This window comes from Hyperoodon ampullatus (genome assembly GCF_949752795.1).
Source record: "Hyperoodon ampullatus genome assembly, chromosome: 8".
Lineage (NCBI taxonomy): Eukaryota > Metazoa > Chordata > Mammalia > Artiodactyla > Ziphiidae > Hyperoodon > Hyperoodon ampullatus.
Genome location: NC_136921.1, coordinates 5,137,321 through 5,163,807, shown reverse-complemented (window position 1 = coordinate 5,163,807; position 26,487 = coordinate 5,137,321). Strand labels below are relative to the sequence as shown.

The 26,487-nt window shown below is 44.5% G+C and overlaps 1 protein-coding gene across 2 annotated transcripts in view; it reads left to right on the top strand.

Annotated features, from left to right (window-relative positions):
- Window positions 1-26,487, top strand: part of AGAP1 (ArfGAP with GTPase domain, ankyrin repeat and PH domain 1) — a gene marked incomplete at both ends in the record, with an annotated part of 558,849 nt that overhangs the window by 274,151 nt on the left and 258,211 nt on the right. For both annotated transcript variants that reach the window (XM_079710781.1, XM_079710780.1), the window contains 2 exons: window positions 1,359-1,514; window positions 8,814-8,906. In XM_079710781.1, the coding sequence (XP_079566907.1) occupies window positions 1,359-1,514; window positions 8,814-8,906 (249 nt within the window). The remainder of the gene's footprint in view (window positions 1-1,358; window positions 1,515-8,813; window positions 8,907-26,487) is intronic.

Here is a 26,487-nt window from a genome sequence, read left to right as displayed (position 1 = left end):
TTGGTCCTCATTCTCATCTGCTTGTAGGTTGGGCAGCTGTGGGTGAATCTCAGTGGCTAATCCTACAATATGCTTCAATATGGTAGCAGCCCCCAGTTATAATTCCCGTCTCCCTTAGGCCCTATGGAAACTAGTATCTTTCCATTGCAACATTTTGCTGTTTACTCGGGAATAAACAATATAATTGTTACTTTGAAGAACCTAACCAAAAACCCAGTAAGGAGCTGTTGGCTTATTTTTGCCTGCCCGTTTGTCTTCGGTTAACATTTCTTAGGCGGGTGTTATACTGACACTCTTTAAAGAGATGTAGCGAGAAGGTTTGGTATCGTGCTTTTGGTAGCTTGAAGAGTCAGGAAGTGCGTTTACAGTGGGGTCCTGTGAAGGCACGCTCAAGGATGTTAAATCCCACTCTAGGCATCTGTAATTGTCTCTGAATCTTGAAGTATCTTCCAGAAACTTTCACATTTCCAAGGGTCATTTTCTTCTTTTTATTTTTTTAAATGAATTTTTATTGGAGTCTAGTTGATTTACAATGTTGTGTTAGTTTCAGGTGTACAGTAAAGTGAATCAGTTACACATATACATACATCCACTCTTTTTTAGATTCTTTTCCCATATAGGTCACTGCAGAATACTGAGAAGAGTTCCCTGTGCTAGACAGTAGGTTCGTATTAGTTATCTATTTTTATATATAGTAGTGTGTATATGTCAGTCCCAATCTCCCAATTTATCCCTTCAAGAGGTCATTTTCAAAATGTGAGTTTTGGTTCTACTAGGCAAAATCGCACTCTTTCTCCTTCTAATCTGGAGCAGTGAAGGGACTGTAGAAACCACTTAGTTCAACCAACCCCTTCCCTTTTCAGAGGAAATAGAAAATAATGACATTTTAACTCAGATTTTTACATATCTTTATTGGAGTATAATTGCTTTACAATGGTGTGTTAGTTTCTGCTTTATAACAAAGTGAATCAGCTATACATATACATATGTCCCCATATCTCTTTCCTCTTGCGTCTCCCTCCCACCCTCCCTATCCCACCCTCTAAGTGGTCACAAAGCACCGAGCTGATCTCCCTGTGCTACGCGGCTGCTTCCCACTAGCTATCTATTTTACATTTGGTAGTGTATAAGATCAAACGAAAGAGACTTCTCTCTGTCTTAAGTCACTTTTCTTAGACAAAATGATGCTGAGCTGATCGGTCTGTTCTAGGATGAAACTGTGCCTGCTTGATGCTGATGCCACTGGCCGGGCCGCACCTCCATGCAACTTGCTGGCTTGTGGGTTATGACCCCACGAAGGTGGCGGGTTAGGCTCCTGGAACGTGTCCTAACAAAACCTTGGCTTTCAATCATTACAGACAAGTAACGGAGGCGGGAGCCTGAGCGACTATTCCTCCTCTGTCCCGTCCACGCCGAGCACCAGCCAAAAGGAGCTGCGTATCGACGTACCGCCCGCGGCCAACACGCCCACGCCCGTCCGCAAGCAGTCCAAGCGCCGGTCCAACCTCTTCACCGTGAGTGTCCCCCCGGGGGGTGGTGGGGGGATCGGAGCGTGGTTCCTGCTCACCTAGCGGTCCTCTGGCCGCAAGGTGGCTCAAGACAGGTGTAGCATCCAAACCAAATGAACGAGAAGAGTGCTGAGTCCTGTGGAAGTCTCAGAAAATTACAAGATGCCAAGATGGAGATGTTGAGCAAAGTTTCTCCGTTGCAGGGAGTCCTGACATGTGTCAGAAATGAAGAGCAAGGGGTTTGTATAAAGGTCTCTGTTATCCTGTGACTTTCTTGGTCTCTAGCTAAAGACTTGTCACATGAGATACATGGAGGTGACAGACTCTGCCAGATTTCCCCAAACGTGTGCATCAGGCCTTTCAGATGAGGTGTCTAAAGCCGTATCAGTGCACAGACCCCCTTCTCCTCAGGCTGGAGCACCGAGGACTTAGCTCAGGGTCTTTAGCAGCTCACAGACAGAAGCCAGTCCACTTGGACTTTTCTTCAGAACCATCTGCGGAGCATTTGAAAACTCTACATCAGCTCTCAGGGCTCAGGTTTACGAACTCAGAATCTGTGTGTGGGGCCCAGGCGTGTATAGTTTTTAGAAGTTCCCTGGGCAGTTGGGATGCAGAGAACCGCTGAACTACAGAGGACACAAAAGTGCTGCCGCCCTGTCGCTTCCCTTACACACAGCAGACATTACCAATCAATCATGGAAGGCTTTGCAGTGGAGCCCAGAACTCGGGGCCACAGAGCTCCAGGCAGAGCTGCTACTGCCGTGTGACTGGAGTCATTTGATTTGAGAAGAACACTTTTCCTCCTGGGACTAGGTCTGTGCATTACAAGTGTATGCTTTCAAAGCAGGGGTTCTCAACCAGGCGGTTTTGCACTCCCAGAAATTCGGCCATTTCTGGAGAAAGTTTGAATTGTCTCAGCTCGGGGGTGGGAGTGGGTGTGGTCCTGCAGACATCTAGTCTGCGTAGCCACCATGGAGCTGCTAAACATCCTGCGATACACAGGCCAGCCCCACAACAAAGAGGTCTCCGGCCGCCAGTGTCAGGGTGCCCTGTTGACTTCTCCTCTTGGTTGATTATTGCTGACTTAGAGGCAAAGAAGTTCAGTATTTCCTGGCTTAAACCGAAGGAAGATTCTGCAGGGGTGGCCGCAGGTCTCTTATCTGACCCACTGCCCTTACTTGGAGATGGCGTTCTTTCTTCCTTTTTCTTTTTTTTTTTCCCTTTGGCGGCACTGCGAGGCTTGTGGGATCTTAGCTCCCCCACCAGGGACTGAACCCGGGCCCTCGGCAGTGAAAGCATCGAGTCCTAACCACTGGACCACCGGGAGATTCCCTGAAGATGGCGTTCTTGATGGTGAACGAGGCTACCAAGTACGATAGATCCCCTGTCCCTTTCCCACCACGTTCATAACAGTTTTCCCATCAGATAAGTCTTTAGTGCCAAGGTCTATTGCCAACAGCGAACACCCCCTCCTCACAACTCTCTCCTTCCCTTTGCTCTTTGCCCTGTGCCCTGTGAGTTCTGGCAGATGCTGCTATTGGAGGGCCAGAGTGAGGATCAGACAGGCTCAGACCCTGTCCTGCACTGCCAGCAGCTGTTTGACCTTGGGCAACTTACTTAATCTCTCTGAGCTGGAAACAACAGTAGTTGTGGTGAGGCTGCTAAGAAGACTCCCTGTAGGGGCGAAGAGTCTTTGTGGCCTGGCTTTCATTTTTATCTCACCACCACTAATGTTATGGAATGATTTCTCTTAATGCATAAGCAAAAGTAGCTGTAGAGGGCTTCCCTGGTGGCGCAGTGGGTAAGAACCCACATGCCAATGCAGGGAACATGGGTTTGAGCCCTGGTCCGGGAAGATCCCACATGCCATGGAGCAGCTAAGCCCGTGCGCCACAGCTACTGAGCCTGTGCTCTAGAGCCTGTGAGCCACAACTGCTGAAGCCCGCCCACCAAGAGCCCGTGCTCTGCAACAAGAGAAGCCACCACGATGAGAAGCTCGCACACCGCAACAAAGAGTAGCCCCTGCTCGCCGCAACTAGAGACAGCCCGCGCATGGCAACGAAGACCCAACGCAGCCAAAAATAAATAAATTTTTTTAAAAAAAGAAAGTAGTTGTAGGGCTGTGTAATAGATTGGGAGGGAGGTAATTAGGTGTCTGCAAAATACAGGTGAATATCTGATATGCGTAAATCTGTACATGAATAAGATGCTTTACTGTGGCATTTCTTCAAACATACCGAGAATAACAGCAGTCACCTAAGCAGCACTTCTGGCTTATCCAACACCTGTAACACTTCTGTACGCCCAGGTGGGGTCCGTCAGTTGAGAAGGTGTCACCTCACAGAACAGGCTGTGCACTGACTTATGGGTCAGTGGACCTGAGAAGCCCATTGCCGAAGATGCAGAGAGACTGGGCCGTGAGCAGGACACCAGCGTAGCGGGGAGGGGCGGGGGCTCTTGAACGTGGACCAGAGTACCTTCTGTATCTTTGCCGCTCCTTCTAGGGTGTGGCGGGAAGAGGGAACACCCAGGCTCACAACACCTTCTAAGGGTCACCTTTCCTGGTCACTGGCTTTGGTTTCTGTTCAAGGTGAGAGGTGAGAACCAGGAAGTCTCTTTAAAATGGGGCTGCTCTGACACGTGCCCATCCCCACCCTTTATAAGGGCAGCCCTGGGGCTGGAATGTGCCGGAAAATAGTGTCCTGGACCCTGCCCACTGGGTAACTGACAAAGGAGACAAGTTTAAGGCAGGAAGAAGCAAAGGAACGGTAACTCGGGTAATAAACGTTCCCTTCCCCTCTGCAGCTGGGTTCTGTTTTCTATCAGGGATAGTGTTATGGGAGCTAACCCACGTTCAAGAGGAAGCGGATTAGAGATCGAGGGGCTCTGCCTGCCAGGAGGAGAGCGGAGACTGGAGCGAGGGGGCACTCTCCCCGCTGCTGGAGCGGCGCACATGTACGCACCGCCGCCGCGTCCAGGCACCCGGGCAGAGGCCAGGGGAGCAGCTGTCCAGGCCGGGTGGGGCAGTGCCGGAGCCAGTAAGAATTCATCCTTGTGATGGCGGAAAATCCTCATTTGTTGTGTCATAATTAACATAGCTAGTGATGCGGGGGCCTGCCTGTGACCCTGTGCAGGATCAGTGCTTGATCTCTTTAAGTGCTGGAAAATGGTCTGAGAGTAAATACACCGTTTTAGAAATCGAATCCGGCTGCTCGGCTGTCATTAGCGGGAACAGGAATCAGGTCATGGAAGAAGCTAACCTCATGGTGGGTTTGCATCACGGCGTTCAAGGAAAAGACGGCTGAGATCCTGTATCTTCGTCATGACTGGGTTTGACATTGAACAAGACGATGATGGTGATGGTGGTGGTGCCGGGTGGTTGTTGTAGGTTGAAGATCTTAGAAGTGTCAACTCCACTAGATGTCAGTGTCATCCAAGGAATGACAAGAAGCAAATTAATTTTGAAATTGTAGCCACTTAGAAAACTAAATTCTCCTTGTTACCGGTTTGCATCTATTCTTAAATATGTAAAATTTCATAGACTCTTCATCCCTGGCAATTATTGGTAGCTACTGGCTTAAATTGGCAAAAGTGTATTTATTGAAAAGCGTGTATTAGGAGGACAGCAGTACCATATGCCAAACAATCCTAGAGCATAAAAATCCACGCAGGCTGGGACAGTAAAGCCCAGATGAGGGAGCATTGTCCTCCTTGTTTATTAGATCCTCATAAAGAGGCCAGAGTTAATTAAGTAGTACACACACCATTTTTCAAATAACGTGCTTATGAATTGTATAAACTTCGGATCTGATGACCTGTAAATGTACCACTCTGGGCTAACATTCTTCAGTCCCAGATGTTTCTGTTGGCATATACACATGTGCAGAAATAAGCAAAAATCTTAAGCAAAAATAAATCACACGCACCTTTTACAAAATAGTACAGACTTTAAAAAGTCTCTCCTGTAGTAGCAAATTATGTGTTATATTGGCGGTAGGAACGGTACTTCACTGATAAAAAAAGCTAAATTATATCCTATCTTGCTTATTTCTTTGAGAAAAAATCATTGTTTTGAGAAAAGAAATATTCAAAGGCTATCTCCATTCACTTCCTGGTTCTGTAATATTGGCACTTAGGATGATTAGTTTAGTAATCATGGCCCTAATTTACATGTGGTTCAAATGTTTTATTAGGAAATATTTTCAAACATATAGGCATTAAAAAAAACACATGCATGTACTCACCGTGCAACTCAGCAAATACGAGCATTTTTCTGCCACTGCAGCGGTTACTTCTTCTAGAAATAACACAGTCACAGGTAAACTGTGCCCCTCCAGAGTACATCCCCCTGACCCCTGGTCCAGGGATCGGCATTCACTTGGATTTGGTGTCTATTATCTGTATCCGTGTCTTAAACTCATTCTAGTACGTGTCCACAATTGTACATTGCTTTGCCTGTTTTCAAGCCTTATAATCCTGGTGTCCCTTACATGGTATTTTTTAAAGCTTACCATATAATGCTGACACCCCGAAACAGAGCCAAGCATACCCAGTAACCTAAGATTGTGAAAAAGGCATAGCCCAGCTCATAAAGACGCTCTGTAAAAATAAGGCAGCAAAATTGATAGTCTAAATAGACCTGTTTGAATGGTATTTTGTCTTCTGTAGAGAAGGGGAGCATGGATCCTATTATACGTGTTCCAGCAGCCTTCGACTTACTCATCAGTTAGAAAGGGGAAAGCAGGTTTCTGTTTAATAGTGAGGGCTCCTGTCAGCAATGCGGCCTGTCCTTGGAAGCAGGCAGCTGATGGGGTGCCCCTTCACGGCTGCTTTTATCACCTGGGGGAAAGTTAACCATTCCTCTAAAGAAGGAGATGGTAATGAGAGTTATCCTAGCCTTTCTTTCCTCTGTGTTCGCTGTTTGCGGAGGCTACGCGGTCCCACTTCCGGCTCCCCCCGGCCTTCTGTGATGGGTGTGATAAACTCCCGTTAGGCTTCTGGTTGTGTGTCAGGCTGGATGCGTTGCACACTCACTCCTGACCCAGGCAGCGGTACCCAGAGAGACTTCGGCTCTGATGATTTCACAGAGCCATTTCAGCTGGAACGTAAGGACGTGGGTGATGTAGTCTCAGAGTTGGCAGAAACATCAGGAGACCTTACTGGGAATTTGTACGTGCTGCAGTGTCTTATGTCCAACGGGTTTGTTTTAGTTTCGTTGTTGGATTTCAGTTTTATGATGTATATCACAGCCTGTCGTACCAAAAGTCACTGTAAGACAACGATACAGCAAACCCTTTTGTCTAACAAATAACCACTGGTCTGTCTTGAAATTTTAGTTTTATGACTCTCTCCACCAACGTGTTGGAGCCGTAGGGAATTTCTGTTGCATTTTGGCAGTGAAGTCTTACATCAGTTTCAGCCTCCTTCATCTCAGGGAGTGTGATCAAACATGGAGCTTATTAGTTCATAATCCTGCTTCGTGTGGAATCTGGAAATTCTACTCTGACGACAGAGTGGCTGTGAGGACAGATGTGCTGCCTTGAGGAAGATGTTAATTTTTTTAATGTTTGTTTTGTTAATTATTCTGGTTAATAGAGAATAATGAAGATAGATTTCCAGATTTAGAAATTTAGCATTCATAGAATTCTGAAAGTACCATTAATGGTCTCTGTTGATTTAAAACAATTTTAAAAGTCATCGCCATGAGCTTTGAATCTCATTTTACAAATAGTAACCTCAAATTCCAGCTTTCTTATGAACTGAGATGTAGGGAAAAGAGAATTTAAGGCTGTTACGTACCTCTTACCACAGATTATTAATTAAAGAGAAAAGTGAGCCCGCAACTCTTAACTAAAATTCACGACAAGGAATTGATAGATCTCTATTTCTTTCCTAGCCCAAAGGTTAAATGTCATGTTTTATGTTCTTCTGCAACTTTCTATTGGTTGCCTGTTTCGTTTCCTGGTACTTCATTCCAGGCTTCTAGCATCCTAAAGAAAAAAAGCACACGGGGCCTGGCACTTAGTAGGTGTTCAGTAAATAAATGTCGGCTTCTTAGCATCATCGAAGAAGCCTGTCTTCTAAGGAGTCCTTGTGCCCCTTGCAGTCCCAGATCCTGGTTTACGTCACGGGGACTTTTCTCCCTTATGCCCTACGACATCGCTCCCTTTAATATTAAAAAAAAAAAAAAATCAGCGACTCCATCTCACACCCTTTAAAACTGGATTTCATTAGCTTCTCACTGCCGCCCTGGACACCACAAAGGCTGTTCATTTCATATATCATCACAGATTTGAAAAGCACATGAAAATGTTTCTCCATTTTCAATATTGCGTGAGTAATGTTCCCATTGAAAAGTAATGGAGTGGAGTTGTCACTTGTCAGCACAGTTATTAAGGAGGACGAATCTCAGATCTTTCTCTCATAATAAAATAAATCTGTCAGAAAATCATTGTGCTCACACTTTCTCACGCCACCAAGAGATGGAGACTTAGCTGTGGTGCTCCTTCAGTGTCCCCAGGTCACCGTGTGCTGGAGTTGTGGCTTCCGAACTGGGGTGACCGCTGCCGCCGTCCCTGCCGATTGCCCGCTCCCAGGCAGTGCACGTACATCAGCAATACGGCCAGGGAAACTGTTCAGGAACTTGGCAAACAAAGCCACTCATTTTTCCCCAGAGTACTGATGTTTTGCCCCAAAAGGTATTTTCAACTTTTTTCCCTTTGTTATTTTTTGTGGTATCTCAAACTAGTTTTAACTTTGAATTTGCTCTTTTCTAGCTATCCAGAAGCAATCAAAAGGAACATTAATGGCACCTTGATACAAATTAAGGGTGTCCCTTTGAATTGCACAGCTGAAACGTTAATAGAATTTTTTAAATCCTTCAGATGTTAATTAAATATATACATTTATGTCAGGTTTCCCAAACAAGCAGCGAGGAATCCTCTCCTCATCAGCTGGATTAACTGCAGCTTTAGAATGTGTTTTCCCGTTGGGCGTTACTTTCCCGTATGGTCCGTTGGTTTCTAGTAATTGAATTTTGAACTCTTTACAAAAGAATTAAAAGATAATTTTGCAGTGGAAAAGTAGGAAGAAAAGTTTAGAAAACTCCCTGTAACGTCATGGCTCAGTGGAGATGGACACCCCAGCGGGCTGCTCCTGGGTTGTGTGTGCACATGTGGGTACACACATAGCTCATCCAGGGCTTCTGGGCGTGTGTTTTGCAGAAACCGTGCAGGTGGGGGCTCACCTCCACAATCTGTGAACCGCAGCCCTTCCCCAAATGCTAACTTTATTTTTACTTTGCAGTCTCGGAAAGGGAGTGACCCAGACAAAGAGAAAAAAGGCCTGGAGAGCCGGGCGGACAGCATCGGGAGCGGTCGAGCCATCCCAATTAAACAGGTATGCTGCTTCCCCCTTCCTGTCCCTGTAGCCGGAGACACACCCCGGCTCTCTGCTCGCTGTGATGCTGGCTCGTGCGCCAAGGTTTGTTTGATGTGCTCTGTTGATGAATGTAGAAGTCACTCACTTGACATCGATTAGAAGAGGTTCCTGTGTGTATTAAAATAGGATCATTAGAATAAGAAGAGGGAAATGTGACAACAGATCTAATGAAGTGCAGTCTGCCCGCCTGCATATGGAGTGTTTGGAGGCTGCACTGGCTTCAAAGGCTGCCTTTGTAGCTCGGCTTTGATTGGGCCGCTGGCCGCCAGTCGACTGGGGTAAATCAGATCGCCATACAAGAGCCCCTTGTGATCACAGGAGTAGCCCGACGTGGCCCTAATTTGCTGTCGCAGACGGACATCTGAACACTGTTTCAGGCTGGTTTGTAACAACGAGACAATTAGTTGTGATAATCATAGCCGGTGTGTCAGCTGTGCGCTCTTGTTTGTAATTTGCTAATGAAGGAATTGTAACTTTGATTAGGTTCAGTTTCATTTAGACCTTATTATATAAGGGAACATTTACAGCTGTAATGAGGGGCCTTAATTAAACTTCCTCATTACACAACAGGACTCGAATGCAGGCATTTGTTTTGGCCTATGTTGCTAGCCTGGAATTGTTTTTCATTAGCCCAGAAGCCGGGTACCAAATTACTTTATGTCTCAAGTAAAACGGGAATTCATCGGACCTATTTGGCTGCAGTAGTTCCCAGGAAAATAAAAATAAGTGTTCAGCTCGGCACCATGGCTTCTGGAAATGCCATCTTTTAGTTTGTTAAAGAAGGCCAGTTGATTTAGAGTGCATTCTGCTTCAGAGGAGGAGGAATCTGTGGGCAGGATAACAGCTTTGCCTCTTCTCCGGGTACTTAGATAGTTTCACCAATCCTGTAGGAACTCGTGTTGGCACTGACCACCCTTGAAAAGGGCTGGAGTCTATCCACAGTTTAGTTTAATCCATTTGAAACAGTAGGAATACAGCTTTAGCTGGGGGCCGGGCAATTTCTGCACGGAGGTGTGGGGAGGGACAGGGTGGATCAGGCCCCAGCGTCACAGGCGAGACCAGAGCAGGAAGTCCACGAGGTTTTCATAAGACCTGTTCAGACACTGAGCAACCAGTGTGTGGGCTGGCATGGAGACCCACCAAGGAAAGTCCTCTTCCCTCCTCTTTGCTGTTCTCCCTTTTTTTTTTTTTTGACTTTTGCATTTAAAAAAATTTTTTATTGAAGTATAGTTGACTTACAATGCTGTGTTTAATTTCTGCTGTACAGCAAAGTGATTCAGTTATACATATATGTATTCTCTTTCATATTCTTTTCCATTATGGTTTATCACAGGATTTTGAGTATTGTTCCCTGTGCTATACAGTAGGACCTGTTGTTGTTTATCCATCCTATATATAATAGTTGGCATCTGCTGACCCCAAACTCCCAATCCATCCCTCTCCCATCCCCGTCCCCCATGGCAACCACAAGTCTGTTCTCTATGTCTGTGAGTGTGTTTTTGAAGGCTCTTAAACAACTTCTTTGCTGTAGAGATGCAAGCACACAGTTGCTTATTCTTTGTGCATTTATTTATAAACCTAACTCTCCACATAAGGTAATTTTAATGTGTAGTTTTCATTCTGTTGATGCTGTTTCAACTAGAATTAGAAAAAGCATTCAACTCTTTTCCTCTCACTTAAAATATTGGTCCCAGGACATTTCCTTTTGGGAATATTAGAACTCAGTACTAGACTGTTGCCTTAAGTCACGTGTCCTGTGGGTTCAGGTGGGAGCATTGGCCTCCATGCCAGCCAGGCAGACCCCCAGGCTCCTCTGCGGAGGCGCTCGCCTTACAGGCCAGGCTTTCAGTATGGGTGCCGATGGGGCTCGACCGTGCAGCGTAAAGTTTGTATTATCCACTCCTTGGAAGCTATCGGTTGTGTATGTTCCAAATAATCCAGTCAAACTCTACATCACAGTCTGGTTTTCTGGAGAATCGTGACACAGGCAGTGCACGTAGCTCGTGTCCCTCATAGCTGCCCCCAACATGTGGCCACAGAGCAGACGCCTCCCGGAGACCTCACCTGGCCTGTCCGAGTCCCCCTGGACTCTGTGCCTGGCCTCAGACTCCTCATCTGTGAAATGGGCTTTGGATGATACCAAGTCCCTTGGGACGCTGGAATGTGGAGATGCCAGAGAGAATTTTTAGATTCCCACAAAGCCGGATTTTCAGATCAGTCTTGCTCAGGACACTGTTGTCGGAGCCTTGCTGTGGGTCACACGCACTGATGTGGGTTTGCACGCTGCCATACAGATTTATCTGTATTTTTATAAAGGAACCGAGACCATTAGAGGATGTCTAAATTCCTAACCCTCCCAGTGATGACTTCAACCGGTAGAGATGAAGCAAGAGGATTACAGAGGACGGAACCCAGTGGAGAAGCACCTGCCGGAATGTTCTAGACACTACAGAACTGGAACAACTAAGTGACTGCTTAGTATTCGTTATGCTGTTTTCACCTAGCATATCACTGAACCCTCAACATTGCGCGGTTCAGGTAGCTGTGTTATCCTTATTTTTAAATTAAACCCGCATAGGGCAGGCTCTCCAGACCAGGCATCTTCAGAAGCCGAGGGTCCAGGATTTGGACCCCAGCCCCAGTATCCCCACGCCTGTGTGCCATACACTTCCTGTTGGCGAAAAGCCTTCAGAAAGCTTAAGAAGCAGAGTTACGTGTTTTAAGTTAAACATGTGACCCCTGACCTCAGACAGAAATACCTCCTGCTTGTGGAGAGGAACCTTCTGAGATGGGCCTGCGGCAACGCGCTTCTCCAGGGACACGGGTCCTCGCGCATCTGTCCGGGGCTGCACGGGGTCCCTTCATCCTGTGCCGAGAGCCCCCCCTTCCCACCAGCATCCGAGCGCTCGTCTCCTCACTCAGCCCGTGTTCAGGACCCGGTCTGTGTGTGGGGGCCCTGAACCCCAGCTCATGGGCCCTTTGCCTAACAACAGAGAAGTTGCCCTGAACCTCAGGGACCCCCGGTGGGGCTGGGCTGGGGGTGGCTTTGGGACGGGCCAGGATTTGTGATCATCACAGGGTCTGTCTTCCCCTCCGCACAGGAGTCTTGTCCGGGGCGGTTTAGGGCACGGGTGAGGCCAGCTGCAACACGCTCTGCAGCCTGACTCGTGTGTTTACAGATCAAACATGTGCCGGTGGGTTATTTTAACCTTGTTTGCCTCACGCGTTACAGCTCGTCCGTTCGTTGTGAGACAGAGGCTTCTTCCCCCAGCGTGGGAGCTGCCCGTGCACGGCGGGCAGTGGTCATCTCTTCCCTCCTTCCCCAGCGAAAGCCTCCTCGTCAAGGATATGACTTATTTTCTGCAAAGTAACTTCATTTCCTGAGGTGGACCTGGGCCCACCTTGCCTTTTCGTTCTTTCTGAGGTCTTAGTGCAGATTAGGTTCAAAGAATTCTGCTTCTGCTGCTGCTTCTCCATCTCCTTCCTCCTCCTCCTCAAAAGGTCTGTTCGAATAAAAATTAAAAAGCAAAGCAAGAAAAGGAAAAGGCCAGAGGCCCGGCTCGGCAGCGAGTGGGCTTGTCACGTATTAATTTTTCACTGCTGTGGAGAGTTGCACATGCATAATCGCTTGATGGCGGTGGGAGTTGGGGAGCCCCTATGGTGTCATTTGCATAAATCTTGTTAAGTCACTGGCAGTTAATGAAGTACAAATGAGCCCGGAGAAGGTGACATGCAAATCGTGGGTGGCAGATGGGAGGTCTGTTTGGGGGACGGCAGCTGTGTGCTCTTCCTTCTTTCTTTCCCTTCCGCATTTTTTCATCTCTATATTATGGTCCAGATACTCAGCCTCAGCCTGGCCTCTCCCTTCCCGGCCTTGTCCTGCCCCCGGTGTTCACGCCACCGGGAAAACAGACCTCAGGGCCTCGTTGCCTCACACCTAGTAACTGACACTAGAGTGTGAGCGTTTGAATTTTAAAAATCTTGGTCAGTTTATCTTCTCTTGCTTACACAATTGAAAATACCTGTATGTGTATTTTATCTGTGAGGACAAACAAGAAACAAGCAAACGCCTCCCTAAATTAAATGTTGTCTCGTGGGATTTCCAAGAATGAAAAAGAGTGAAAACTACTGTCTGCTTTATTATGCTTCTGTCTGTGGGTCTTCCCCCCTTCAGACAGACTGATGGTGTTTATCCGGCTGTTAACACCCATCCCACGTTCACGGCTGGGCCCTAAGGGGTGGGCATTCCCGGTTAGGCAGCAGGGGAGATTCCAGAAGAGCATGGGGGCCTGCCTGTAAATCCGGCCACAACGAAGACCCCTCACTGTCCCCGTGGACCCCCTCAGCAGGGCCCGCACGGGCCTGTCAGGCACGGCTGGGGTGCCGCTTGCCTGGTGGCTTGTTTCTTAAAGATTTCAGTGCTGGCAGGACTCACAGCCAGCTTCTAGAGATTCACGGGCAAAGCACTGCAACCGCTTGCTTCCTGCTTTCAGAAGTTTTCTATGTATTTCGTCCACTGGTTGCTATTTTGAGACACAAGTCTCCGTTGACCTTGAAGAAACGCAGGCAGAGAGGTGTGTGTGGGGACCCAAGCTGTGACAGGCACTCAGGGGCCACCCGTTCCATTTGGCTTTTCCTCTGCCTGCTCCAACCCAGGCACACCTTCTCGGAACTTGGGCCTGAGGTGCTGCTGTAGACCCGGCTCAGCTGTTTAATTCTGGGATGCTCCAGGGAAACACCAAACACAAAGTGTCTTTGTGTGACTTTTTAATTTTTTCACCTGAGTGGTTGGAAGCATTTTACTTTATTTATTTTATTTTTTAAATTTTATTGGAGCAGAGTGGATTTACAGTGTTGTGTTCACGTCAGGTGGACAGCAGAGTGATTCAGTTCTACATATACATATATTCATTCTTTTTTAGATTCTTTTCTCCTGTAGGTCATCACAGAGTGTTGAGTAGAATTCCCTGTGCTATACAGTAGGACCTTGTTGGTTTCATGTGACTTTTTTTAAGGTCTTAACTTTGACCTTGAACCTGGTGGACTTTGGCCACCTCTGGGGCAGACAGCCAGCCAGTGACAGCAGGGCGTTTTCTGCAGCCACTGAAGCCACAGGAAAGCCCTTCCCAGGGCATCAGAGGCAGAGCGGCCTGGGTAGCACTGTCCCCAGCACTCTGCCATCACCTGTGAGCCGTTTTGAAGCCATACATGTGTTGGATTCTCAGTTGAGTAGAAAGCAGCAATTGTCAGTTAAGTGAAAGGATCCTCTGGAGTGAACCCCTCGGCCAGCCTGTTGCAGGCACTGACCTGCGTGGTCTCGTACCTGGGGTCGACCCGGGAGTGGGGAGGTGGGTGGATGGTGTGGCATCTGCAGGAAAAAAGCCGCCCGATGCTACTCACTCAGCATCTCCGGAAAGTTTGACACCATTCACAGCCGCGTGGTCGGCCACCCAGCCATCGTCTGCTTTCCTGGAGGAAACAAGATTGGTGACCGGGCCGAATCTTCAGAGAGACTGGCAGGGGGAGAAAGGGACGGCTGTGCCCTCGTCCCGGGATGCGGGGAGAGCTCACCCCATGGCGCCATGTCCACAAGGGATCCTGTTTACTCCGTGACCACAGAGGGGCCCGTGAGCACCAGCATTCTGAGAAGGCTCTGCTCACCCATGTGGCAAATCAGCTCCGTGCGGCACCCACGGGGGCCCAGCCAGCTCCCCAGAAGCAGGTAATTTACTAACACAGACCCGGTGCTCTGAAAGCTAATTTACCTCACTTGGGTGCACAGGGCCCTACGAGGATTGCATCCGATCTGGTTCACGACAGACTCAGCCAATTACGATTATTAATTTAATAGGTCAGGTATGCTTAATGAAAGCATACACGCTTTTCATTTGACTCCTCAGATATCATAGTGTCATTGGCACTCTTGGCACACTTTGGAATACCTAGATGCCTGCGTTGGAATTTACCATCATCTGTCTTTGATAAGTAGGGCAGACCCCCTGACACTTTGGCCAATGTAGGTGGATGGCAGTATGGTCTGTACAAAATGCTCAAAATGCTGAAATAAATGACATGACTGCTGAAATACAAAATCCATAATTTAAATATAATCTGCAGAGCAGTTTGACCTAATCCTTCCCTTGGTCAGGAGGGCTGCAGGAGGGTGATACAAAGTAATATACAATGAAGCACGTTATACACTGCAAACTAGCCTGCGAACATAATGTTATTTCCAACAGTGGAAGTTCGTTTTACGACTGACAAAGTAATATACAATGAAGCACTTTATACACTGTAAACTAGCCTGCAAACATAATGTTATTTCCAAGAGTGGAAGTTCGTTTTATGACTGAGTGTGTCCTCTGTGTATCCATAATCCAGGAGCTGGGGTGATACCTGATTTAGTGATTCATTTCACCTAAAGGTTGTTTATTTTCTTTAAAAGTTCAACAGTGGTGATGAAAACCCAATTCCCTATGGGCTCAGAAAGATAAACTCACATACAAATAGAGGGAAGTTGCTCAAAGCTAAGTTTCTCGAAGCTTGTGGATGAATCAATAAGCTACTTGGTTTTGGCATTATTTCTTACCAGATTCAGTTGGCTTGTAACTGTCATACACTCATCCTGTGTGGACACGCCCTGGGGACTCTGTCAGGGGCTTGGGGAGACAGAAGATAGATGCCTGCCATCCAGGCTGGCCTCAGATTTTCAGGGAGGCCCCTACCCCTGCCCTCCAGTACTGGTGGGTGGGCATTGCAGTGGAGGTGTGTTGAAAGGGCCCTGTACCCCTGGAGGAACAGTGGATTCCACTGGGCTGGGAAGGTGAGGGTGAGGACCAGAGGGGTCAATCCCCCTGGACTTGGAAGTATGAGCAGGCAGTCGTCAGAGGCAGCGGGGGCAGGATATGAGCAGAGCAGAGAGAAGGAGGGGGTGTGAGGAGGGGAAGCTGGAACGGCCGGGGCGTCCCGTTGCCAAGGGCTCTGACTGCCCTGTGGAGGAGTGTTGGCGTCAGTTTCTCTGCCTCGGCTGTGGGGAGTCATGACTCATCCCCACTGAGTGGCAGCATGAGGGTGGGAGACTCCTGAGTGCGTGGAGCTCAGGGCTCCAGGCTCCCCCGGGGCAGAGCGCCTGCAGGCTGTGTCCCCGAGGGCCGGCCAGAGCAGCCTTTACTTCTCAGAGGGCCCGTCGCTGCTGTTCTTCCTGATCAGAGGGTTTCCTCCCCCTTGCTGCTCTATCCCCATAGTGTTTATGACACTGGGCGATTATAATCTGTCAGAGTACTAGTGGTGAACGACGCTGACTGGCTGTTTCCTGAGTGCCAGGAACTGTGCTAGAGCTTCACAGTGTCATCCCTTTGAACCATGAAGTAGTAAATATGATGGTGCCCATTTCACAGATGAGAAAGATGAGGCTCAGTAACCTGCCTGGCATCACACTGTGTACGTCTGCTAGGGCTGCCGTCACAAAGTGCTACAGCCTGGGAGGCTTAAACAACAGAAGTTTATTTCTCACAGCTCTGGAGACCAGAAGTCCAAGATCAAGTTGCCAGCAGGATTGATTTCTGGTGAGGACTCTCTTCCTGGCCTGCTGAGTCTTCCTCGTCTTATAAGGACACCAGTCGTATTGGATTTGGGCCCCACCCTTATGACCACAGTTAATAATAACCTCTTTAAAGTCCCTATCTTTAAATAAGGTCATATTGGGGCTTATAGCTTCACCCTGTGAATTTTGGGGAGACACAGTTCAGCCCGTAGCACACGGCTAGTTAGTAGCAGTGCTGGGACAGCTCCAGTCTGTGTGACCCTAGGAGCCATCTGAAACGATCTCTCCATCTACACGTTCTTCTGCCTTAGGCCTCCCTAGGATTACAAGGTGAGGCCACTTTATTCCTGTCCGTATGTTTGAGAATCGGAAGAACCTTTTTTAGGAGGCTCCGTGTACTAGTTAGGAAACACGTGGTATTTGAAATATTCTGATTTAAGCATTTGAACTTAAATTCTCCTAAGTTGCAGTAAACTTATCATTTGAAGTAAGACTGTTGTAGGAATACTCCTTCTACTAAGCCTGTAGCTCCCTCTCTAGGCAGTGCATTTTATGACTGTTAAGGCTAGCTTGGATTTTGTTCTTTGTGAATATAAAGTTTGAAACAAGTGAGCACCTCACTTTCTGGCAGGAAGAATCATATGGGCTGTCAAAATGTCATGTTTTGCATCCATCAACTGATGAGTGGATAAAGAAGATGTGGTATGAATGTACAATAGAATACTATTCAGCCTGAAAAAAAGAATGAAATAATGCCATTTGCAGCAACATGGATGGACCTAGAGATTATCATACTAAGCGAAGTAAGTCAGAAAGAGAGAGACAAATATCATGATATCACTTATATGTGGAATCTAAAAAAAATGATACAAATGAACTTACTTACAAAACAGAAATAGACTCACAGACATAGAAAACAAACTTATGGTTACCAAAGGGGAAGAGGGGGAAGGGATAAATTAGCAGTTTAGGATTAACAGATATACACCACTATATATAAAACAGAGAACCAACAAAGACCTACTGTATAGCACAGGGAAGTATATTCAATATCTTGTAATAATGTAAAAGAATGTGAAAACGAAAAAAAATATATATATATATATAACTGAATCACTTTGCTATATACCTGAAACACTGTAAAGCAACTATACTTCAGTTTTTTTTAAATGTCATGTTTTGTGTAAAAACAGCAACAGTGGACATTGAGACATTTGGCTGCTTGACTGGACACTTTTCCAAAAACTGGAGGAGGGGGCCCAGCCCAGCACGGGGCCCTGGCTTCTCACTCAGGCTCCCTTCTCATGACTTTGCTCCACCGGTTGCTCACTCCATAGTCTTTGGCCCCAGAAATTGTGAAGAAGGATACGTCCTCAGACGTCCTCACCGTCCCCTTCTCAGGAAGGTCATCAGACAGCGACATTTCATCTGCTAGATGTGAGCAGCAAAAACATATTTGCCTTCCTGCATCTCACTCAGGGAATTTTTTTTAAAATTTTTTTTGCACGGGCCTCTCACCGTCACGGCCTCTCCCGCTGCGGAGCACAGGCTCCGGACGCGCAGGCTCAGCGGCCATGGCTCACGGGCCCAGCCGCTCCGTGGCATATGGGATCTTCCCGGACCAGGGCACGAACCCGTGTCCCCTGCATTGGCAGACAGACTCTCAACCACTGCGCCACCAGGGAAGCCCCAGAATAATTTTTAATCCAACATTCTCTGAAGTCTGATTTGTGTACATAGAATACTCTATTTAGGTGAAACACAAGAGGTACATCTTTTAATCCTCAAAGAGTAAAACCTTTGTCAATGACCAAAATGATTTTAGAAAAGTAGTTTCTTCTAAAACTTCTTTACTACAGAAGAAATTGCATCTAAATAGTTTTCTTTTTTTTAATTAATTTATTTTATTTTATTTATTTTTGGCTGTGTTGGGTCTTCTTTGCTGCGCGCGGGCTTTCTCTAGTTGAGGTGAGCGGGGCCTGCTCTTCGTTGCGGTGCACGGGCTTTTCATTGTCGTGGCTTCTCTTGTTGTGGAGCACGGGCTCTAGGCATGCGAGCTTCAGTAGTTGTGGCACGTAGGCTCAGTAGTTGTGGCGCACGGGCTTAGTTGCTCCGCAGCATGTGGGATCTTCCCAGACCAGGGTTTGAACCCATGTCCCCTGCATTGGCAGGTGGATTCTTAGCCACTGTCCCACCAGGGAAGTCCCTAAATAGATGTCTTCATTATGTAATTTTGTTTATAAAAATTGTTTCATGTCAAACCAACAAATTTTAGTAACACTTGACTGTTTTCATAATTGCCAGATTTTTACCCCATTATTCAACCTACATCAACCATAGCCTTTGTGATTGTAACTTGTCCCCCAAAGAAGAATATGTTTATCATCAAGAAGTTTTTCTGCAGAAAAATAATTTATATTGTTTTTAATATGCATAAAAAAGAATTTTATGGAAATATATAAATATGCCAACTACACTAACAAACTACTGGGGATATGTGTAACATACAAGGGATGATTTGGAAATGAAGAAACACAAGAAGGAAATAAACATGGATGGACGTTTGGATTTTCTTTGCTCATACCTAAACTGTTAGAAATTTAAAACAATGAGAAATAATTTTATACTTAGGTTTATAATTATTAATAATAAAATATGATAAAATCCTACTCTTAGCAAAAATTAGGGAAAAACAGAGTTTTAGAAATGCATTGCTGTGTTACTAAAAATTGGCCCGGCCCTCTTGGAGGATAATCTAGCAGTATATAAAGGACATAAAAAAACATATTCACTTTGTCCCAGTAATCTTTCTCCCTTTCTCCTAGAAATTCATCCCAAGGGGATAATTTACTCGGAGAAAGGGACAATATCTTAAGTGTACAAAAATGTTCATAGCAAGTTTATTTATAATACTAAAATTCCAGGAACTACACATGTCCAACAACCAAGAAATTAAATTAGTGATTATCAACTAACCAGTAGTAGGATATAAAGCCTCTAAAATGGTCAATTTGAAGGCTCTTTAGAGCTGTGAGAAGTGTTAGAAAATACTAAGTGAAAGCATGAAACTATTTATAATAAGCACATGAAAATATATGTACATTCGGTTTCAAAGTGGACGAATAGGGGCTTCCCTGGTGGCACAGTGGTTGAGAGTCCGCCTGCCGATGCAGGGGACACGGGTTCGTGCCCCGGTCCGGGAAGATCCCACATGCCGCGGAGCGGCTGGGCCCGTGAGCCATGGCCGCTAGGCCTGCGCGTCCGGAGCCTGTGCTCCACAACGGGAGAGGCCACAACGGTGAGAGGCCCGCGTACTGCAAAAAAAAAAAAAAAAAAAAAAAAGTGGACGAATAGGAACACAAACAAGTAAATTGGTGTGGGATTAAAGGGGAAGTTTAAAATTTTTTTATATTTTATTTATTTATTTATTTATTTTTGCGGTACGCAGGCCTCTCACTGTTGTGGCCTCTCCCGTTGCGGAGCACAGGCTCCGGACGCGCAGGCTCAGCGGCCATGGCTCACGGGCCCAGCCGCTCCGCGGCATATGGGATCTTCCCTGACCGGGGCACGAGCCCGTGTCCCCTGCATCAGCAGGCGGACTCTCAACCACTGTGCCACCAGGGAAGCCCGAGAACTTTAAAATGTTTAACTTTTTTTGGTTATTTTTTCATTTTCACTAGGAACTTTATTGAACAACGTATTCACTAATCGAACGAACTTTTTGGCGAACCCAATATGTATATATATATATATATTTTTTTAATCTTTACTGGAGTATATTGCTTTACAATGGTGTGTTAGTTTCTGCTTTATAACAAAGTGAATCAGTTACACATATACATATGTTCCCATATCCCTTCCCTCTTGCGTCTCCCTCCCTCCCACGCTCCCTATCCCACCCCTCTAGGTGGTCACAGAGCACCGAGCTGATCTCCCTGTGCTATGCGGCTGCTTCCCACTAGCTATCTATTTTACGTTTGGTAGTGTATATATATATGTCCATGCCACTCTCTCACTTTGTCACAGCTTACCCTTCCCCCTCCCCATATCCTCAAGTCCATTCTCTAGTAGCTCTGTGTCTTTATTCCTGTCTTACCCCTACGTTCTTCATGACATTTTTTTTCTTAAATTCCATATATATGTGTTAGCATACAGTATTTGTCTTTCTCTTTCTGACTTACTTTGTATGACAGACTCTAGGTCCATCCACCTTATTACAAATAGCTCAGTTTCGTTTCTTTTTATGGCTGAGTAATATTCCATTGTATATATGTGCCACATCATCTTTATCCATTCATCCGATGATGGACACTTAGGTTGTTTCCCTCTCCTGGCTATTGTAAATAGAGCTGCAATGAACATTTTGGTACATGACTCTTTTTGAATTATGGTTTTCTCAAGGTATACGCCCAGTAGTGGGATTACTGGGTCATATGGTAGTTCTATTTGTAGTTTTTTAAGGAACCTCCATACTGTTCTCCATAGTGGCTATAGCAATTCACATTCCACCAGCAGTGCAAGAGGATTCTCTTTTCTCCACATCCTCTGCAGCATTTATTGTTTCTAGATTTTTGGATGATGGCCATTCTGACTGGTGTGAGATGATATCTCATTGTAGTTTTGATTTGCATTTCTCTAGTGATTAATGATGTTGAGCATTCTTTCATGTGTTTGTTGGCAGTCTGTATATCTTCTTTGGAGAAATGTCTATTTAGGTCTTCTGCCCATTTTTGGATTGGGTTGTTTGTTTTTTTGTTATTGAGCTGCATGAGCTGCTTGTAAATTTTGTAGATTAATCCTTTGTCAGTTGCTTCATTTGCAAATATTTTCTCCCATTCTGAGGGTTATCTTTTGGTCTTGTTTATGGTTTCCTTTGCTGTGCAAAAGCTTTGAAGTTTCATTAGGTCCCATTTGTTTATTTTTGTTTTTATTTCCATTTCTCTAGGAGGGGGTCAAAAAGGATCTTGCTGTGATTTATGTCATAGAGTGTTCTGCCTATGTTTTCCTCTAAGAGTTTGATAGTTTCTGGCCGTACATTTAGGTCTTTAATCCATTTTGAGCTTATTTTTGTGTATGGTGTTAGGGAGTGATCTAATCTCATACTTTTACATGTACCTGTCCAATTTTCCCAGCACCGCTTATTGAAGAGGCTGTCCTTTCTGCACTGTACATTCCTGCCTCCTTTATCAAAGATAAGGTGACCATATGTGCGTGGGTTTATCTCTGGGCTTTCTATCCTGTTCCATTGATCTATCTTTCTGTTTTTGTGCCAGTACCATACTGCCTTGATTACTGTAGCTTTGTAGTATAGTCTGAAGTCTGGGAGCCTGATTCCTCCAGCTCCGTTTTTCGTTCTCAAGATTGCTTTGGCTATTTGGGGTCTTTTGTGTTTCCATACAAATTGTGAAATGTTTTGTTCTAGTTCTGTGAAAAATGCCAGTGGTAGTTTGATAGGGATTGCATTGAATCTGTAGATTGCTCTGGGTAGTAGAGTCATTTTCACAATGTTGATTCTTCCAATCCAGGAACATGGTATATCTCTCCATCTATTTGTATCATCCTTAATTTCTTTCGTAAGTGTCTTATAATTTTCTGCATACAGGTCTTTTGTCTCCTTAGGTAGGTTTATTCCTAGATATTTTATTCTTTTTGTTGCAGTGATAAATGGGAGTGTTTTCTTGATTTCACTTTCAGATGTTTCATCATTAGTGTATAGGAATGCCAGAGATTTCTGTGCATTAATTTTGTATCCTGCTACTTTACCAAATTCATTGATTAGCTCTAGTAGTTTTCTGGTAGCATCTTTAGGATTCTCTATGTATAGTATCATGTCATCTGCCAACAGTGACAGCTTTACTTCTTCTTTTTCTATTTCGATTCCTTTTATTTCCTTTTCTTCTCTGATTGCTGTGGCTAAAACTTCCAAAACTATGTTGAATAAGAGTGTTGAGAGTGGGCAACCTTGTGTTGTTCCTGATCTTAGTGGAAATGCTTTCAGTTTTTCACCATTGAGGACAATGTTGACTGTGGGTTTGTCATACATGGCCTTTATTATGTTGAGGAAAGTTCCCTCTATGCCTACTTTCTGGAGGGTTTTTATCATAAATGGGTGTTGAATTTTGTTGAAAGCTTTCTCTGCATCTATTGAGATGACCATATGGCTTTTCTCCTTCAATTTGTTAATATGGTGTATCACATTGATTGATTTGCGTCTATTGAAGAATGCTTGCATTCCTGGAATAAACCCCACTTGATCATGGTGTATGATCCTTTTAATGTGCTGTTGGATTCTGTTTGCTATTATTTTGTTGAGGATTTTTGCAGCTACGTTCATCAGTGATATTGGCCTGTAGTTTTCTTTCTTTGTGACATCCTTGTCTGGTTTTGGTAACAGGGTGATGGTGGCCTTGTAGAATGAGTTTGGGAGTGTTCCTCCCTCTGCTATATTTTGGAAGAGTTTGAGAAGGATAGGTGTTAGCTCTTCTCTAAATGTTTGATAGAATTCGCCTGTGAATCCGTCTGGTCCTGGGCTTTTGTTTGTTGGAAGGTTTTAAATCACATTTTCAATTTCAGTGCTTGTGATTCATCTGTTCATATTTTCTATTTCTTCCTGATTCAGTCTTGGCATGTTGTGCATTTCTAAGAATTTGTTCATTTCTTCCAGGTTTTCCTTTTTTTGGCATAGAGTTGCTTGTAGTAATCTCTCATGATCTTTTATATTTCTGCAGTGTCAGTTGTTACTTCTCCTTTTTCATTTCTAATTCTATTGATTTGAGTCTTCTCCCTTTTTTTCTTGATGAGTCTGGCTAATGGTTTATCAATTTTGTTTATCTTCTCAAAGAACCAGCTTTTAGTTTTACTGATTTTTGCTATAACTTCCTTCATTTCTTTTTCATTTATTTCTGATCTGATCTTTATGATTTCTTTCCTTCTGCTAACTTTGGGGGTTTTTTGTTCTTCTTTCTCTAATTGCTTTAGATGCAAGGTTAGGTTGTTTACTCGAGATGTTTCCTGTTTCTTAAGGTAGGATTGTATTGCTATAAACTTCCCTCTTAGAACTGCTTTTGCTGCATCCCATAGGTTTGGGGTCATCGTGTCTCCATTGTCATTTGTTTCTAGATATTTTTTGATTTCCTCTTTGATTTCTTCAGTGATCACTTCGTTATTATGTAGTGTATTGTTTAGCCTCCATGTGTTTGTATTTTTTACAGATCTTTTCCTGTAATTGATATCTAGTCTCATAGCGTTGTGGTCGGAAAAGATACTTGATACAATTTCAATTTTCTTAAATTTACCAAGGCTTGATTTGTGACCCAAGATATGATCTATCCTGGAGAATGTTCCATGAGCACTTGAGAAAAATGTTTATTCTGTTGTTTTTGGATGGAATGCCCTATAAATATCAATTAAGTCCATCTTGTTTAATGTATCATTTAAAGCTTGTGTTTCCTTATTTATTTTCATTTTGGATGATCTGTCCATTGGTGAAAGTGGGGTGTTAAATTCCCCTACTGTGAATGCGTTACTGTCGATTTCCCCTTTTATGGCTGTTAGTATTTGCCTTATGTATTGAGGTGCTCCTATGTTGGGTGCATAAATATTTACAATTGTTATATCTTCTTCTTGGATCGATCCCTTGATCATTATGTAGTGTCCTTCTTTGTCTCTTCTAATAGTCTTTATTTTAAAGTCTATTTTGTCTGATATGAGAATTGCTACTCCAGCTTTCATTTGATTTCTATTTGCATGGAATATCTTTTTCCATCTCCTTACTTTCAGTCTGTATGTGTCTCTAGGTCTGAAGTGGGTCTCTTGTAGACAGCATATATATGGGTCTTTTTTTTGTATCCATTCAGCCAATCTGTGTCTTTTGGTGGGAGCATTTAATCCATTTACATTTAAGGTAATTATCAATATGTATGTTCCTATTACCATTTTCTTAATTCTTTTGGGTTCGTTATTGTAGGTCTTTTCCTTCTGTTGTGTTTCTTGCCTAGAGAAGTTCCTTTAGCATTTGTTGTAAAGCTGGTTTGGTGGTGCTGAACTCTCAGCTTTTGCTTGTCTGTAAAGGTTTTAATTTCTCCATCAAATCTGAATGAGATCCTTGCTGGGTAGAGTAATCTTGGTTGCAGGTTTTTCTCCTTCGTCACTTTAAGTATTTCCTGCCAGTCCCTTCTGGCTTGCAGAGTTTCTGCTGAAAGATCAGCTGTTAATCTTATGGGGATTCCCTTGTGTGTTATTTGTTGTTTTTCCCTTGCTGCTTTTAATATGTTTTCTTTGTATTTAATTTTTGAAAGTTTGATTAATATGTGTCGTGGCGTGTTTATCCTTGGATTTATCCTGTATGGGACTCTCTGTGCTTCCTGGACTTGATTAACTATTTCCTTTCCCATATTAGGGAAGTTTTCAATTATAATCTCTTCAAATATTTTCTCAGTCCCTTTCTTTTTCTCTTCTTCTTCTGGGACTCCTATAATTCGAATGTTGGTGAGTTTGATGTTGTCCCAGAGGTCTCTGAGACTGTCCTCAGTTCTTTTCATTCTTTTTTCTTTCTTCTGCTCTGCAGTAGTTATTTCCACTATTTTATCTTCCCAGTCACTTATCTGTTCTTCTGCCTCAGTTATTCTGCTACTGATCCCTTCTAGAGTATTTTTAATTTCATTTATTGTGTTGTTCATAGTTGCTTGTTTCATCTTTAGTTCTTCTAGGTCCTTGTTAAATGTTTCTTGCATTTTCTCCATTCTATTTCCAAGATTTTGGATTATCTTTACTATCATTATTCTGAATTGTTTTTCAGGTAGACTGCCTATTTCCTCTTCATTTGTTAGGTCTGGTGGGTTTTTACCTCGCTCCTGCATCTGCTGTGTGTTTTTCTGTCTTCTCATTTTGCTTATCTTACTGTGTTTGGGGTCTCCTTTTCTCACGCTGCAGGTTCGTAGTTCCCATTGTTTTTGGTGTCTGTCCCCAGTGGCTAAAGTTGGTTCAGTGGGTTGTGTAGGCTTCCTGGTGGAGGGGACTAGTGCCTGTGTTCTGGTGGATGAGACTGGATCTTGTCTTTCTGGTGGGCAGGTCCACGTCTGGTGGTGTGTTTTGGGGTGTCTGTGGACTTACTATGATTTTAGGCAGCCTCTCTGCTAATGAGTGTGGTTGTGTTCCTGTTTTGCTAGTTGTTTAGCATAGGGTGTCCAGCATTGTAGCTTGCTGGTCGTTGAGTGAAGCTGGGTGCTGGTGTTGAGATGGAGATCTGTGGGAGATTTTCGCCATTGAATATTATGTGGAGCTGGGAGGTCTCTTGTGGACCAGTGTCCTGAAGTTGGCTCTCCCACCTCAGAGGCACAGCACTGACTCCTGGCTGCAGCACCAAGAGCCTTTCATTCACACAGCTCAGAATAAAAGGGAGAAAAAGTAGAAAGAAAGGAAGAAAGAAAGAAAGGAAGGAAGAAAGGAACAAAGGAAGACAGTAACAAAGAAAAGAGAAAGAAAGAGAGAGAAAGGAAGAAAAAGAGGATAAAAGAAAATAAAATAAAGTAAGGTAAAATAAAGTTATTAAAATAAAAAAATAATTAAGAAAAATTTTTTAAAAAGCAAAAAAAAACAAAACAAAAACAAAAAACGGACGGATAGAACCCTAGGACAAATGCTGAAAGCAAAGCTATACAGACAAAATCTCACACAGAAGCATACACATACACAGTCACAAAAAGAGGAAAAGGGGAAAAAATAATAAATCTTGCTCCCAAAGTCCACCTCCTCAATTTCGGCTGATTCATTGTCTATTCAGGTATTCTACAGATTCAGGTACATCAAGTTGATTGTGGAGATTTAATCCGCTGCTCCCGAGGCTGCTGGGAGAGATTTCCCTTTCTCTTCTTTGTTCGCACAGCTCCCGGGGCTCAGCTTTGGATTCGGCCCCGCCTCTGCGTGTAGGTCGCCTGAGGGCGTCTGTTCTTCGCTCAGACAGGACGGGGTTAAAGGAGCAGCTATTTCAGGGGCTCT